Below are 17,753 nucleotides of genomic sequence, written 5' to 3' on the forward strand. Positions count from 1 at the left end.
GTGGTGATCTAACATAAATATATGTTGTGTTTTCGCTGTAAAATATTTTTAAAAATCAGACACGGTGGTTAGATTAACAAGATGTTTATCTTTCATTTGCTGTTTTGGACTTGTCAATGTGTGAGAGTTAAATATTTAAAACGTATATTTTTGAATATCCCGCGCTACGCGGGGGTGGCGCTAGCGGAATACATGCAGTATAGAGAGAGGGTTTCACAGTAGAACAAACTAACTTCTTCTACATCACAGAATTTGACAACTGAGCAATATCCATGTTTTGGAGAATGTGTAAACAGTCGGTGGAGTAGCCAGCTACGACCCGGTCCGTTTTGTTTCATTTTGTGACCTCATGAAAGACAATACAGCCACATAACCATAACTCTGTTTATGCAGGAGCCTCCATTATGAGGTTTGAGTCTAATTACTAATTATTGTATAAAATGAATGAGTAAAGATGAAACTATTTGTGAAATTATGTAAGGTGATGTTGAACCATTAATGTGACAGAATTGCATTCCCTTCAAAGTTTAACTTAGTCACTGGCCCGCCCCGTGAGCACAGACATGATCTGGCTAATGGGACAGCCCTTTTCTACTGTTCCGAATAAAAACCCCACCTGTAGAAATCCTCTTGAGACCATGCGTACCTCGACCATCGAGGGGGAGAAGGTTTGAGTAGAGACCACAAAACCTCAGTATAAGCTAAGGTTGTAATGGTTGTTGAATTCCTAACCAAACCACGTGGAGTATTGGCTACACGGCGGGAAATGGTTAAACTCTAAGACTATCGATAACCGACAGAATAAGAGCAAATCTTCTATACTAATTACTAGTCTGCAGCTAGGAATTATGTCGACCTGGAATGCGAAGACCAACAACTGCGGAAACAACTATTCTATAAGAACATTTCTGAATGGGACTGACGTATCCATTCTAACCACGAGAGACTTCTTGGAAGCAGATGGAGAGACGAGCCGATGAACTTTCCAACAGAAAGCCATTCTGCCACAACTTTGGAAGTATGCTTGGGGTCATTGTCCATTTGGAAGACCCATTTTGTAACTTCCTGACTGATGTCTTGAGATGTTGCTTCAATATATCCACATAATTTTCCAGACTAATGATGCCATCTATTTTGTGAAGTGCACCAGTCCCTCCTGCAGCAAAGCACCCCCACAACATGATGCTGCCACCCCTGTGCTTAACGGTTGGGGCGGTGTTCTTCGGCTTGCAAGCCTCCCTCATCCTTTTTCCTCCAAACATAATGATGGTCATTATGGCCAAACAGTTCTATTTTTGTTTCATCAGACCAGAGGACATTTCTCCAAAGAGTACAATATTTTCCCCATGTGCAGTTGCAAACTGTAGTCTTGCTTTTTTATGGCGATTTTAGAGCAGTGGCTTCTTCCTTGCTGAGCGGCCTTTCAGGTTATGTCGATATAGGACTCATTTTACTGTGGATATAGATACTTTTGTACCTGTTTCCTCCAGCATCTTCACAATATTCTTTGCTGTTGTTCTGGGATTGATTTGCTTTTTGCACCAAAGTACGTTCATCTCTAGAAGACAGAATGTGTCTCCTTCTGGAGTGGTATGACGGCTGCGTGGTCACATGGTGTTTATACTTCTATACTATTGTTTGTACAGATGAACATGGTACCTTCAGGCATTTGGAAATTGCTCCCAAGGATTAACCAGATTTGTGGAGGTCTACAATTTCTTTTCTGAGGTCTTGGCTGATTTCCCCATGATGTCAAGCAAAGAGGCACTGAGTTTGAAGGTAGGCCTTGAAATACATCCACAGGTACACCTCCAATTGACTCAAATGATGTCAATTAGCCTAACAGAAGCTTCTAAAGCCATGACATAATTTTCTGGAATTTTCCAAGCTGTTTAAAGGCACAGCCAACTTAGTGTATGTAAACTTCTGACTAACTGGAATTGTGATACATTGAATTGTAAGTTAAATAATCTGTCTGTAGACAATTGTTGGAAAAATTACTTGTGTCATGAACAAAGTGGATGTCCTAACAAACTTGCCAAAACTATAGTTTGTTAACAAGACATTTGTGGAGTGGTTGAAAAACAAGTTTTAATGACTCCCACCTAAGCGTATGTAAACTTCCGACTTCAACTGTATATAAGGTTCCACAGTTGACAGTGAATGTCAGCGCAAAAACCAAGCCATGAGGTCGAAGAAATTGTCCGTGGAGCTCTGATACAGGATTGTGTCGAGGCACAGATCTGGGGAAGCGTACCAAAACATTTCTGCAGCGTTGATGGTCCCCAAAAACAGTTTGTAACCACCAAGACTCAGCCAGGGCTCTAGAGTTCCTCTGTGGAGACAACAAAGGAGTGGCAGGTAGTTTGCCCCCGGTGATGCGTTGTGCAGACCGCACCACCCTCTGAAGAGCCCTGCGGTTGTGGATGGTGCAGTTGCCATACCAGGCAGTGATACATCCTGACAGGATGCTCCCAATTGTGCATCTGTAAAAGTTTGTGAGGGTTTTAGGTGACAAGCCACATTTCTTCAGCATTCTGAGGTTGAAGAGCGCTGTTGAGTTTTCTTCACCACGCTGTCTGTGGTTGGACCATTTCAGTTTGTCCGTGATGTGTACGCCAAGGAACTTAAAACTCTCCACCTTCTCCACTGCGGTCCCATCAATGTGGATAGGGGGGTGCTCCCTCTGCTGTTTCCTGAAGTCCACGATCATTGCCTTAGTTTTGTTGACTTTGAGTGAGAAGTTATTTTCCTGCACCACACTCCCAGAGCCCTCACCTCCTACCTGTAGGCTGTCTCATCGTTGTTGGTAATGAAGCATACTACTGTTGTGTTGTCTGCAAACTTGATGATCGAGTTGGAGGCGAGCATGGCCACGCAGTCATGGGTGAACAGGGAGTACAGGAGGGGGCTGAGCACACACACTTTTGGCCCCCTGTGTTGAGGTTCAGCAAAGTGGAGATGTTGTTTCCTACCTTCACCACCTGGGGGCGGCCCGTCAGGGAGTCCAGGACCCAATTGCACAGGGCGAGGTTGAGACCCAGGGCCTCAAGCTTAATGATGAGCTTGGAGGGTACTATGGTGTTGAATGCTGAGCTGTCGTCAATGAACAGCATTCTTACATAAGTATTTCTCTTGTCCAGATGGGATAGGGCAGTGTGCATTGTGAATGCGATTGCATGATCTGTGGACCCATTGGGGTGGTATGCAAATTGAAGTGGGTTTAGGGTGACAGGTAAGGTGGAGGTGATATGATGCTCACATAGTCTCTCAGAGTACTTCATGATGACAGAAGTGAGTGCTACGGGACGATAGTCATTAAGTTCAGTTACCTTTGCCTTCTTGGGTACAGCAACAATGGTGGCTATCATGAAGCATGTGGGGACAGCAGACTGAGATAGGGAGAGATTGAATATGTATGTAAACACACCAGCCAGCTGGTCTGCGCATGCTCTGAGGATGTGGCTAGGGATGCCGTCTGGGCCGGCTGCCCTGCGAGGGTTAACACGTTTAAGCGTCTTACTCACGCCGGCCACGGAAAAGGAGAGCCCACAGTCGGTGGCACTGTATTATCCTCAAAGAGGGCAAAGAAGGTGTTTAGTTTGTCAGGAAGCAAGACGTCGGTGTCCGTGACATGGCTGGTTTTCTTTTTGTAGTCAGTGATGGTCTGTAGACTCTACCACATACGCCTTGTGTCTGAGCCATTGAATTGCGACTCCACTTTGTCTCTATACTGACATTTTTCTTGTTTGATTGCCTTGCGGAGGGAATAACTACACTGTTTGTATTCGGTCATATTCCCAGCCGCCTTTCCATGGTTAAATGCGGTGGTTCGCACTTTCAGTTTTGCTCGAATGCCGCCATCTATCCACAGTTTCTGGTTAGGGTAGGTTTTAATAGTCACAGTGGGTACATCTCCTGTGCACTTCCTTATAAACTCACTCACCGAATCAGCATATACAGTGCCTTGCGAAAGTATTCGGCCCCCTTGAACTTTGCAACCTTTTGCCACATTTCAGGCTTCAAACATAAAGATATAAAACTGTTTTTTTTGTGAAGAATCAACAACAAGTGGGACACAATCATGAAGTGGAACGACATTTATTGGATATTTCAAACTTTTTTAACAAATCAAAAACTGAAAAACTTGGGCGTGCAAAATTATTCAGCCCCCTTAAGTTAATACTTTGTAGCGCCACCTTTTGCTGCGATTACAGCTGTAAGTCGCTTGGGGTATGTCTCTATCAGTTTTGCACATCGAGAGACTGACATTTTTTCCCATTTCTCCTTGCAAAACAGCTCAAGCTCAATGAGGTTGGATGGAGAGCATTTGTGAACAGCAGTTTTCAGTCTTTCCACAGATTCTCGATTGGATTCAGGTCTGGACTTTGACTTGGCCATTCTAACACCTGGATATGTTTATTTTTGAACCATTCCATTGTAGATTTTGCTTTATGTTTAGGATCATTGTCTTGTTGGAAGACAAATCTCCGTCCCAGTCTCAGGTCTTTTGCAGACTCCATGTTACGAATCCCTTTTGGCCCGACAGTCTAGGGGGGATGGTAATGAGACCCGTAACATAACTCATGCAAATTATTATTGTGACAAAGTAAAAGTGTGCACGAAATAACCACGACAACAGAAATCTACCGTCAAACTCTAGGTTTATTTATAAACACACGGTAATGGGGGGAGCAGGAAAAGGGGCTGAGCTGGACCCAAGGAAAGAAACAATAAGTATTCAAAAACACCCCTAAGCTAGACTAGCCTACTTTAACAACAGCTAACTAACTAACCAAAAATACAGTGGGTGGTCCGCCCAGTTCTAACTAGTGTATTTAACAAAGTTCACCTACGGGTAGTGTATGCCCATGGGCGACTTGTCTTGGTTTCCCCCTTTTCCCACCAGCAACAAACAAACACCATAACCAAAAACAATACTCACAGGTGATGACAAAGTGCTATGGAGGTGCTTAAACAAAAGAGAGGTTAAGACACAAAGCGAGAGTGAAACACAGAGACCTACAGACATGGCATTTACAGAGAGATTGAGCTAGAGATTGAGCTAGAGATTGCTCTAGAACAAACAAATGATGGGGTTTTTAAACCATGGGGAAGGAACTGTGATAGGGTAGGAAATAGGAGGAGGTGTGTCTTCTGATTGATGATTGATTGTTGACTGATTGGGGAGTGATGGTTTTCACCTGTGAGGGGAGAAGGAGAGAAAAGAAACACACACAGGATACACACACACACAGGATAACTGTATCCGTAACACTCCATCAGGTTTTCTTCCAGAATGGTCCTGTATTTGGCTCCATCCATCTTCCCATAAATTTTAACCATCTTCCCTGTCCCTGCTGAAGAAAAGCAGGCCCAAACCATGATGCTGCCACCACCATGTTTGACAGTGGGGATGGTGTGTTCAGGGTGATGAGCTGTGTTGCTTTTACGCCAAACATAACATTTTGCATTGTTGCCAAAAAGTTCAATTTTGGTTTCATCTGACCAGAGCACCTTCTTCCACATGTTTGGTGTGTTTCCCAGGTGGCTTGTGGCAAACTTTAAACAACACTTTTTATGGATATCTTTAAGAAATGGCTTTCTTCTTGCCACACTTCCATAAAGGCCAGATTTGTGCAATATACGACTGATTGTTGTCCTATGGACAGAGTGTCCCACCTCAGCTGTAGATCTCTGCAGTTCATCCAGAGTGATCATGGGCCTCTTGGCTGCATCTCTGATCAGTCTTCTCCTTGTATGAGCTGAAAGTTTAGCGGGACGGCCAGGTCTTGGTAGATTTGCAGTGGTCTGATACTCCTTCCATTTCAATATTATCGCTTGCACAGTGCTCCTTGGGATGTTTAAAGCTTGGGAAATCTTTTTGTATCCAAATCCGGCTTTAAACTTCTTCACAACAGTATCTCGGACCTGCCTGGTGTGTTTCTTGTTCTTCATGATGCTCTCTGTGCTTTTAACGGACCTCTGAGACTATCACAGTGCAGGTGCATTTATACGGAGACTTGATTACACACAGGTGGATTGTATTTATCATCATTAGTCATTTAGGGCAACATTGGATCATTCAGAGATCCTCACTGAACTTCTGGAGAGAGTTTGCTGCACTGAAAGTAAAGGGGCTGAATAATTTTGCATGCCCAATTTTTCAGTTTTTATTTGTTAAAAAAGTTTGAAATATCCAATAAATGTTCTTCCACTTCATGATTGTGTCCCACTTGTTGTTGATTCTTCACAAAAAAATACAGTTTTATATCTTTATGTTTGAAGCCTGAAATGTGGCAAAAGGTCGCAAAGTTCAAGGGGGCCGAATACTTTCGCAAGGCACTGTAAATCAATATTATTCTCTGAGGCTACCCGGAACATGTCCCGGTCCGCGTGTTCAAAACAATCTTGAAGCGATTGGTCAGACCAGCGTTGAATAGTCCTCATCACGGGTACATCCTGTTTGAGTTTCTGCCAATAGGAAGGGAGAAGCAAAATGGAGTCTTGGTCAGATTTGCTGAAAGGAGAGCAAGGGAGGGCCTTGTATGCATCGTGGAAGTAGCAGAGTAGCAGTGATCCAGTGTTTTGCCAGCGCGAGTACTCCAATCAATATGCTGATAGAATTTAGGTAGCCTTGTTCTCAAATTTGCTTTGTTAAAATCCCCAGCTACAATACATGCAGCCTCAGGATATATGGTTTCCATTTTGCATAAAGTCCAGTGAAATACCTTGAGGGCTATCGTGGTATTGGCTTGAGGTGGGATATACACGGCTGTGACAATAACCAACGAGAATTCTCTTGGGAGATAATACAGTCGGCATTTGATTGTGTGGAATTCTAGGTAAGGTGAACAAAAAAACGTAGAATTCCTTTTTTGTTGTTACAATTACACCATGAGTTGTTTTCATGAAACATACACCTCCGCCCTTCTTCTTCCCGGAGAGATGTTTATTTCTGTCGGCGAGACGCACAAAAAATCACAGGGTCTGTACTGACTCCGACAGCATATCCCGAGAGAGCCATGTTTACGTGAAACAGAGTATGTTATAATCCCTGATGTCTCTCTGGAAAGCAACCCTTGCCCTAATTTCATCTACCTTGTTATCTAGAGACTGGACATTAGCGAGTAATATACTCCTAAGCAGTGGGTGGTGTGCACGCCTCCGAAGTCTGACCAGAAGATCACTGCACCTGTACATAGCTCATCTGTAAACAGCCCAACCAATCTACTTCATCCCCATACTGTATTTATTTATTTATCTTGCTCCTTTGCTCCCCAGTATCTCAACTTGCACATTCATCTTCTGCACATCCTACCATTCCAGTGTTTAATTGCTATATAGTAATTACTTTGCCACCATGGCCTATTTGTTGCCTTACCTCTCTTACCTAATTTGCATATAGATTTTTCTACTGTATTATTGATTGTATGTTTGTTTATTCCATGTGTAACTCTGTGTTGTTGTATGTGTCGAACTGCTTTGCTTTATCTTGGCCAGGTCGCAGTTGCAAATGAGAACTTATTCTCAACTAGCCTACCTGGTTAAATAAAGGTGAAATAAAAAATTAATAAAGAAAGAAGGCCACTCCATTCTCCTCTTCTGCGGCGACGTTTTTTTGGGTCAGCCTCTGGAATCAGTTCAAATGCCCTGGGTGGTTCGGTCAAAGGATCCGCTTCGGGAAAGTCGTATTCCTGGTCGTAGTGTTGGTAAGTTGGCATCGCTTTGATATCCAATAGTTCTTCCCGGCTGTATGTAATAACACTTAAGATTTTATGGGCTAACAATGTAAGAAATAATACATTAAAAAACTCAATACTGCAAAGTGTCCTAAGGATTAGAAGTGAGGAGGCCCTCTCTGTCGCCGCCATCTTGCCTTTTGTTTATTTTCAGTAATAAGGCATGAACTTATCCTCTGTAGCAGAGGTAACTCTGGGTCTTCCTTTTCTGTGGCGGTCCTCATGAGAGACAGTTTCATCATAGCGCTTTATGGTATTTGCCACTGCACTTGTAGAAACTTTAAATGTTCTTGAAATTTTCTGGATTGACTGACCTTCATGTCTGAAAGTAATGATGGACTATCGTTTCTCTTTGCTTATTTGAGTTGTTCTTGCCATAATAGGGCTATCTTCTGTATACCATTCCTACCTTGTCACAACACAACTGATTGGCTCAAACACATTATTAAGGAAAAAAATAATTCCACAAACAAACTTTTAAGAAGGCAGGCACACCTGTTAATTGAAATGCATTCCAGTTGAATACCATATGAAACTGGTTGAGAGAATGCCAAGAGTGTGCAAAGCTGTCAAGGCAAAAGGTGGCTACTTTGAAGAATCTCAAATATAAAATATATTTGGATTTGTTTAACACTTTTTTGGTTACTACATGATTCCATATGTGTTATTTCATAGTTTTGATGTCTTCACTATTATTATACAATGTAGAAAATAGTAAAATAAAGAAAAACCCTTGAATGAGTAGGTGTGTCCAAACTTTTGACTGCTACTGTTTATATTTAAAATAATATATGGGGGATTGGAAAATATGCAGACAATTACACTGATAGAAGCCACAATCTATCTGCAATATTAAAGCTGATCTAACCCTTTAAAAAAATGTTGAGCTGAGTGCCACTGTTGATGTGAGTAACATGAAAAAGGTCCTGACTTTTCAAACATTTTCTTGGTTTCCTACCTTGTCGGGACATTCTGGTGACTTGTGGTCCTGATAATGAACACACACACACTCACACACACACGCCTCACCTCTATACACAAGCAGCTGGGCTCTCCTTTCTCAGTGACGACACACTCTCTTCCTGCTCCACAAAACACATTGGCACACACTTTACTCTTACTCTGCACCTCCTGAGGAAAGAGAAAACACACATTGTTAGTGCTGAAAACAAACAAAAGCTTTGGCACATGAGCACACTGTCAGCACAAACACACACAGATGGGTAGTACTTCTGTTACATGTATTTTAAATAGGTATTATAATTACTTCTGAGTATTCTGTATGTTGTATTGCACTGGGCTGAACTTACATTCCAATGTATTTTGTAAGAAGATACATTGGAAAGCTGTAATTTGTATCCTATTTCATTATAGCTAACTAAATATAATATATTTGTAAAAATGTATAATTTCAAAGAATGATGTGTATTACTCGAATGATCTCCACCCCAAAACAAGGTCAATGACAATACCCAGTGTGCTTTGTAGTTGTTAATTTTCACATATACATTTTGGTAATTTAGCAGATGCTCTTATCCAGAGTGAAAACTCATTCAACTAAGGTATATAAATAACAACATATCACAGTCATAGAAAGTAAGAAGTTTCTGAAACCGTTAATGAGAATGTTGTTGCTGTTCTACAAAATACATGTATAGTAATTAAGTACAATACTTTGCAAAAGTATATTATATTTAATTTTGATACATTGGTCTTTTTGGGCATTTGCAGTTGTATTTTGTTGTATATGCACGCACACACCCCCACAAACACACACACAGGAAAAAATACAGCATTTACATGTCTCAGACACAAGGCGTCACTGTTGCCCCATTCTCAGAAGAGCCAGTGTTCTTCAGAATAGAATGAGTGGTTTCACATGTAGGGTGAGTTTCAGTGGGCTCCTATCACACTCCCTATCAGGATACTATCAGTTTCGCTGACGCAATCACATGAAAGAAACAGCATAACTCAGAACACACTGTAACAAATTGCTTGTGAATTTACAGATTTTTTTTTACAGCTATCTACTGTAATTATATATTAACGTACAGTACTGTAAAGAGCAATACATTATGGGGGCTCAACGGCATTCCACTACACTGCTATATAATTTTACAGTAAAGCACACACTGCTGTATATTCACAGCAACATACTGTGAATTATGGTGCATTATGGTAAAATGTTGTTGGAAGGGAAAGAATCGCTGGCTCCTTAACATATTTAGAGCCATGCCTTGTAAGGGGCTATATTTGTTGCACCTGTTAGTGAGAATACTGTACTAATTGAACTGATATGTGGTATTACTGGCCAAATAGGGGCAAACAAATATACAAACATGCATGCTGATAACTGCCTTACTAGAGGGGCACAATTTTTGTTACAAACTCCCAGAAGACACGGTGGCTATCTCATTGCCAAGACAACGGGTAATTGTCCTTAAATGGGGCCAAAGCAGTTCCCTTCCAACAGAGCACAGACAGGTTCTCTCTATCTCTACCTGAGTTAAGGTCTCTCACATTAATTCCTGTTTGTGGCAGCTGTTAGTTACCATGTCAACTACGTCATGCTCACCTCAAGAAACGACATAGTGTAAACAGGAAGTGGCCTGTAGTAAAAGCCTTAGCCAACACAATGTGGCAATAGGGACAATTCTTATATTAGTAATAAGTCAGTTAAGAACAAATTATTATTTACAATGACAGCCTACAAGAGCCAAACCTGGACCAATTGTTAGCCACCCTATGGGACTCCCAATCACAGCTGGTTGTGATACAGCCTGGATTTGAACCAGGGTGTCTGTAGTGACGCCTCTAGCACTGAGATGCAGTGCCTAAGACCGCTGCGCAACTCGGGAACTTGAGTGTAGTATACTGATTCGTGATGGCATCGCTGTGGGGACAGAAATTCTCCAAAAGTCCCCACAAGGATAGTTAAACAAGGAAAATGTCTCCCTTGTGGGGACTTTTCCCACATCCCCATGAGGACAAAGGCAATTTTAAGCTGATGGGTTAGGCTTAGGTTTACAATTAGGGTTAGAAATAACATAAGGGTAAGGGGTTAGTGGTTAGGTTTGGGTTACGGTTAGGGGTTTGGGGTTAGGGACAATATGATCTTTAATGTAAATACATTCTAGGTCACCACAAGGATAGAAGAGCTGTGTGTGTGTGTGAATAGTAGGAAAATACTAACTGTATATGTATTCTGTGGAGAAGATATGACCTCATACAGAACACACACTAACAGTCTTTGGTTTTGTTCATTCTCTTTATACTTGTAAATGTTTCTATTGCTCTTTCTTTCCGTTGTTTCTCTATTTCTGTGCCTTTGTCTCTCCTGAAACAAGGGCAGTATACTTGCCAAGTCCAGTTCATTATGAGCAACAGGCCAGCCAATCACCAGCTGCCAAGCACAGCTCTGGGAGTAGCCTTACAGCCCTCCCAACTAACCCCTCCCTCCCCATTTTCACTGTGTGTGTGTGTGAGTGTGTGTGTGTTTAAAACAGGGTGTATCCACATCTGGAGTCTGAGCTGTGTTTTCCTTTGGGCCCGTTCCCATGGTCTATGTAATTCTTACCCCACCCCCTCCCCGGGTCCCCTGTTCTTCGCTCTCCTCCCTCCCCTGTGTGTTGTGTTAGCGCTTGCGTGTGGGTGAGTCATGGAATGTGGGAGAAATCCCTGAAGGCTCCTGTGACCTGCCATCTCTCCAATCAGCCTTTAGGAAGCGAATGACAGGCTAACATGGAGGTCATATGGGGGCAATACAGCCTGTTGTAGTGTACCAACTACTGACCCTTACCTGAGAGAGAGAGGAGGGGGCTAAACAGCCTATTGTAATGTACCAACTACTGACCCTTACCTGAGAGAGGAGGAGGCTAAACAGCCTATTGTAGTGTACCAACTACTGACCCTTACCTGAGAGAGAGAGGAGGGGGCTAAACAGCCTATTGTAATGTACCAACTACTGACCCTTACCTGAGAGAGGAGGAGGGTAATCAGCCTATTGTAGTGTACCAACTACTGAGGCCTTACCTGAGAGAGAGAGAGAGAGAGAGAGAGAGAGAGAGAGAGAGAGAGAGAGAGAGAGAGAGAGAGAGAGAGGAGGGGACTAAACAGCCTATTTTAGTGTACCAACTACTGACCCTTACCTGAGAGAGAGAGGAGGGGGCTAAACAGCCTATTGTAGTGTACCAACTACTGACCCTTACCTGAGAGAGGAGGAGGCTAAACAGCCTATTGTAATGTACCAACTACTGACCCTTACCTGAGAGAGAGAGGAGGAGGCTAAACAGCCTATTGTAATGTACCAACTACTGACCCTTACCTGAGAGAGAGAGGAGGAGGCTAAACAGCCTATTGTAATGTACTAACTACTGACCCTTACCTGAGAGAGAGAGGAGGGGGCTAAACAGCCTATTGTAATGTACCAACTACTGACCCTTACCTGAGAGAGAGAGAGGAGGGGGCTAAACAGCCTATTGTAGTGTACCAACTACTGACCCTTACCTGAGAGAGAGAGGAGGAGGCTAAACAGCCTATTGTAGTGTACCAACTACTGACCCTTACCTGAGAGAGAGAGGAGGGGGCTAAACAGCCTATTGTAGTGTACCAACTACTGACCCTTACCTGAGAGAGAGAGGAGGGGGCTAAACAGCCTATTGTAATGTACCAACTACTGACCCTTACCTGAGAGAGAGAGGAGGGGGCTAAACAGCCTATTGTAAAGTACCAACTACTGACCCTTACCTGAGAGAGAGAGGAGGAGGCTAAACAGCCTATTGTAAAGTACCAACTACTGACCCTTACCTGAGAGAGAGAGGAGGAGGCTAAACAGCCTATTGTAGTGTACTAACTACTGACCCTTACCTGAGAGAGAGAGGATGGGTCTAAACAGCCTATTGTAATGTACCAACTACTGACCCTTACCTGATAGAGAGAGGAGGAGGCTAAACAGCCTATTGTAATGTACTAATGTACTAACTACTGACCCTTACCTGAGAGACAACCATTTGGTGGAAAGGCATATACACACACACACACAACCCTGTTTGGTGTAAAAGTTAAAACACACTCACACATCCCCCTTCCACACAAACCACAGCTGAGGTCATACTATAATACTTCTTCAAATGCCTCTCTGAGGGTTGGTGGAGTAGTGGTCCATTCAGACAGTTAGCTACAGATGGCCAGAGACCAGAGAGAGGAGCCTGTTGAAACCTGCAGTCTCTCTCTCTCTGATAACCCTAGCAGAGTAATGGATGTGCTGATGTTACTTAGTTTAGTCTAGCTCCAGCTACACCTCTCCAAATATCGCCTGCAGGACCACCTTTCATTTTAGCTAAGAGAGAGCAGTTTTTGTTCCACCAGCTCTGAATGGGGAGTTTCTATGGTGACAGGTGATGTGAGGCTCAGAGAGACGCATGTCTTACTGTCCTATTGACAGGGAGAAGGTCAAGCATCACCTAGGATTACAGTCATACCAGAAAGATATACATTCATATACACAACTAGCATACGCATGCATGCATGCACACACACACTGAGGCTCTTAAAATATTGAGTTAAGTAATGGCCTTTGTTTATTTGAACTGATAACGTAAAACACAATCTGTCCAATCTGAGCCAATAGCAGCCAAGAGCTGTCTGGGTGATTAATGATTGGCCAATAATAAAGCCCAACTGAGCCAATCGGAAATCAGAGCTGTCTGAGTGTGATTAATGATTTGCTTATGAATGTATATTGATCAGCCTTTAAACATTTTGAGGCACTACAATCTCACTAGTCCCTTCCTTCATATCTCTCTCTATCTCCAGGTGAGGGAAGTGTATTCAGACATCACTGCTCTTCTCTACCATTCTCCGTCACTCTATAAGCCATGTAATACATTTTTATTAGAAATGAAAAGCTGAAATGTCTGGAATCAGTAAGTATTCAACCCATTTGTTATGGCAAGCCTAAAACAAATCAGGACTAAATATTTGCTTAACAAGTCAAATAATAACTCACACCTATTTATCCTGATTTTTGAATGACTACCTCATCTTTGTACCCAACATGTACATTTATTTACACATAAATATTGACACGGTCCCTCAGTCGAGCAGTGGATTTTTAAATATATCTTTCTCCCCAATTTCGTGATATCCAATTACGATCTTTTCTCATTGCTGCAACTCCCCAACGGGCTCAGGAGAGGCGAAGGTTGAGTCAAGCATTCCTCGAAACACCAAACCGCTCTTTTGAACACCCGCCCGCTTAACCCGGAAGCCAGCCGCACCAATGTGTCGGAGGAAACACTGTTCAACTGACGACAGGTATCAGCCTGCAGGCGTCCAGCCCGCCACAAGGAGTCGCTAGAGCGCGATGAGCCAAGTAAAGCCCCCACAGCCAAACCCTAACCCGGTGCTGGGCCAATTGTGTGCCACCCTATGGGACTCTCGGTCATGACCGATTGTGACACTGCCCGGGATCGGACAAAGTTTCAACCACGAAGACCATGGAGGTTTTCCAATGCCTCACAAAGAAGGGCACCTATTGGTGGATGGGTAAAAATAAAACAATATCAGACATTGAATATTCCTTTGAACATGGTGAAGTTATTAATTACACCTTGCATGGTGTACCAATACACCCAGTCACTACAAAGATACGGGCATCCTTCCTAACTAAGTTGCCGGAGAGGAAGAAAACCTCTCAGGGATTTCACCATGAGGCCAATGGTGACTTAAAAATATAATGCCTGTGATAGGCAAAAACTGAGGATGGATCAACAACATTGTAGTTACTTCACAATACTAATCTAATTGACAGAGTGAAAAAAATGACAACTGTACAGAATAAGAATATTACAAAACATGCATCCTGTTTACAATTAACACCAAAGTAAAACTATAAAAAATGTAGCAAAGAAATGTACTTTATGTCTTGAATACAGAATACAAACTGTTATGTTTAGGACAAATCCAACACAACACATCACTGAGTGCCACTCTTCATAGGAAGAAAAATACTGATGGGAGAAGGAGAGGACAGAGAGGGAGAAATGATAGGAATTGAGCCGTAGAAAAAGAGTCAGAAACTGGAAGAAAAAGTGGGGATGGGTGAGAGGTCTGAACTTTACTTTATGTCCTGAACACAAAGAGTTACGTTTGGGGCAAATCCAATATGTCACAGAGTACCACTCTTCATATTTTCAAGCATGGTGGTGGCTGCATCATGTTATGGGTATTTTTTAAATTTAACTAGGCAAGTCAGTTAAGAATAAATTATTATTTTCAATGACAGCCAGAGAGGGAGACAGTGGGTTAACTGTCTTGTTCAGGGACAGAATGACAGATTTTTACCTTGTCAACTCAGGGATTTGATCTTGCAACCTTTCGGTTACTAGTCCAACACTCTAACCACTAGGCTACCTGCCACCCAATGCTTGTCGTCGGCAAGGACTAGGGAGTTTTTTTTTGTTGATAAAAAGAAACAGAATAGAGCTAAGCACAGGTAAAATCCTAGAGGAAAACCTGGTACAGTCGGCTTTTCAACAGACATTGAGAGACAAATTCACCTTTCAGCAGGGCAATAACCTAAAACACAAGGCTAAATATACACTGGAGTTACTTACCAAGACAACATTGAATGTTCCTGAGTGGCCTAGTTACAGTTTTGACTTATACTGAAACTCTATGGCAAGACTTGAAAATGGCTGTCTAGCAATGATCAACAACCAACTTGACAGATCTTGAAGAATTTAAAAAATAATAATATGCTAATATTGTACAATCCAGGTGTGGAAAGCTCTTAGAGACTTATCCAGAAAGACTCACAGCTGTATTCACTGCCAAAGCCAATTCTAACATGTAAGTACTCAGGGGTGTGAAAACTTATGTACATTTATTTTGCTGTATATAATTTTCAATACATTTGCAGAAATGTCTAAAAACATGTTTTCACTTTGTCATTATGGGTTATTGTGTGTAGATGTGTGAGAAAAAAATATTGAATACATTTTGAATTCAGGTTGTCATGTAATAAAATGTGGAATACGTTGAGGGGTATGAATACTTTCCGAAGGCACCGTATGCCCATATAAAACATAGAAGTAATATACATACAGTACCAGTCAAAGTTTGGAAACACCTACTCATTCCAGAGTTTTTCTTTAGTCTTACTATTTTCTACATTGTAGAATAATAGTGAAGACATCAAAACTATGAAATAACACATATGGAATCATGCAGTAACCCAAAAAATGTTAAACAAATCTAAATATATTTTATATTTGAGATTCTTATTCTGATGCCCCACCCTTTGTGGGGCATCAGTCTTCATAATAATGTTAATTGATGAAACGTGCAACACATGAATAGCAAGTGTTGATGTGTGAAGAGGTCATCTCTGTAGTAATGTTAATGCATGTATGAATTAATAATGAATATTAACATTTACTGTTCTCATTCCAGTTGTGGATTTTCTTCTTTTTTTGCAGAGTTCACAACCTACTACACTTGTGAGAAACAAGTTTTGGTTTATTGAATAAATAAATAAATAAATGTTAATTGTCTTATATTTGGAGTGCTCAGTGTGAGCAATGAGACTCTGTCTGGTTTCTCTGATAATGTTGAGGGAGCACGCTCCTGAGCATGTGTCTGATTTCTCTGTCCTGATAAAGTTGAGGGAGCGCGCTCCTGAGCACGCATAGCAGTACCTGGCCAACTGCTCGGAAAATGTTTGTTTTTTAACATCCATAGCGAATTATAATATATTATAATTAGAGTTCCTCACAGTAAGCTATTTAAAAATAATATGAAAAAAACAACCATTCAGTTTTCAAACAATTAAGTATGTTTTCAAAATGCATTTGGCTTCAAGCTCACATTGTAAAGTGGTGGGTAATGCGCTGATAGTCTGTTGCATGCACTTGAATGGTGAACGAGCCAGGCTTCAATTACCAGTTGAGAAATAACAATAGTAGGCCTAGCTTTTTTTAACCGTGCACCAAAACAGTTTTCTAACACAATTGCATTCAGAATTGTTGCCAATGAATGGGCTTATAAAAGCACATGTTTTATTCCAGCAGCAACAAGCTGAGGAGCTGCAGGAGAAATCCAGCTCAAAATAGGCTCTGTATGCTGTGCACATGTGATAGTTGTGTTGGATAAATGATACATGATGACTAACGAAAATACACACAGGCCAATTTTATTCCAATATATTATGCAAATTGACCTATATATCGATAAGCATAATGGTCAAATGTATTTACATCGACTGGTATTTACATCAATGAATAAAAAGCATTGTTTTGCATTGGGATTTATTTTTCACCAGGTCATTTTTTGGCCGGCAATAGTTTTATTTATCGGCTTAAAAATGTTTTTCTCTAAAAGCCAGCAATTGCCGGCTAACGGAAACCCTGGCGGCCTGCGAGCCTGCAAACACAGATCATTAGAGCAGGAAGTATGATATAACATAGCACCATAATAGCACCGCATATGGAATGGGAGGTGACATAGTTAGAAGAAACCAGTGTACACCCACACTTCACAGTGGGGGTTTAATTTCATAAAATGGGATTACGTCTGCGACTGGTTTACTTTCTCGTTGGACGCGTGCGTCCACGTGTGCACATTTGTGTGTAATGATCCACTGAGTCAGCAGTTGGATTGATGCTTCCTGTTGTGTGGTCACTTTCCCACCTCCATTAGTCCCTTCCCAGGATGCACCACTGCACTCATTAGCATACAGAACATTGCTAGCCAGTTTAAAGCAAGGATAAAACCCATCCCCCGACTCCTTCTCTGCTCTCTCTCTTTTCACCTGCAACAGAATCTGTAACTACCTTTAAAACAACAGTATTGCTAACCGCAACCACAGTAAAAGGTCAGTGAGATTAGTGTTAATCAATGCTATACTTAAGCAATAAGGCATGACGGGGTGTGGTATATATGGCCAATATACCACGGCTAAAGGCCGTTCTTACGAACAATGCAGCGCGGAGTGCCTGGATCCAGCAGTTA

At 41.9% G+C, this 17,753-nt stretch overlaps 1 protein-coding gene across 1 annotated transcript in view; it reads right to left on the minus strand.

The window, feature by feature from the left end:
* The window catches only part of LOC115128263 (follistatin-related protein 1-like), a 70,382-nt gene that overhangs the window by 24,699 nt on the left and 27,930 nt on the right, over nt 1-17,753 (minus strand). The window contains exon 3 of the mRNA XM_029657955.2: nt 8,772-8,873. Coding sequence (XP_029513815.1) covers nt 8,772-8,873 — 102 coding nt within the window. The remainder of the gene's footprint in view (nt 1-8,771; nt 8,874-17,753) is intronic.

The sequence above is a fragment of the Oncorhynchus nerka genome, linkage group LG1 (assembly GCF_034236695.1).
Source record: "Oncorhynchus nerka isolate Pitt River linkage group LG1, Oner_Uvic_2.0, whole genome shotgun sequence".
Lineage (NCBI taxonomy): Eukaryota > Metazoa > Chordata > Actinopteri > Salmoniformes > Salmonidae > Oncorhynchus > Oncorhynchus nerka.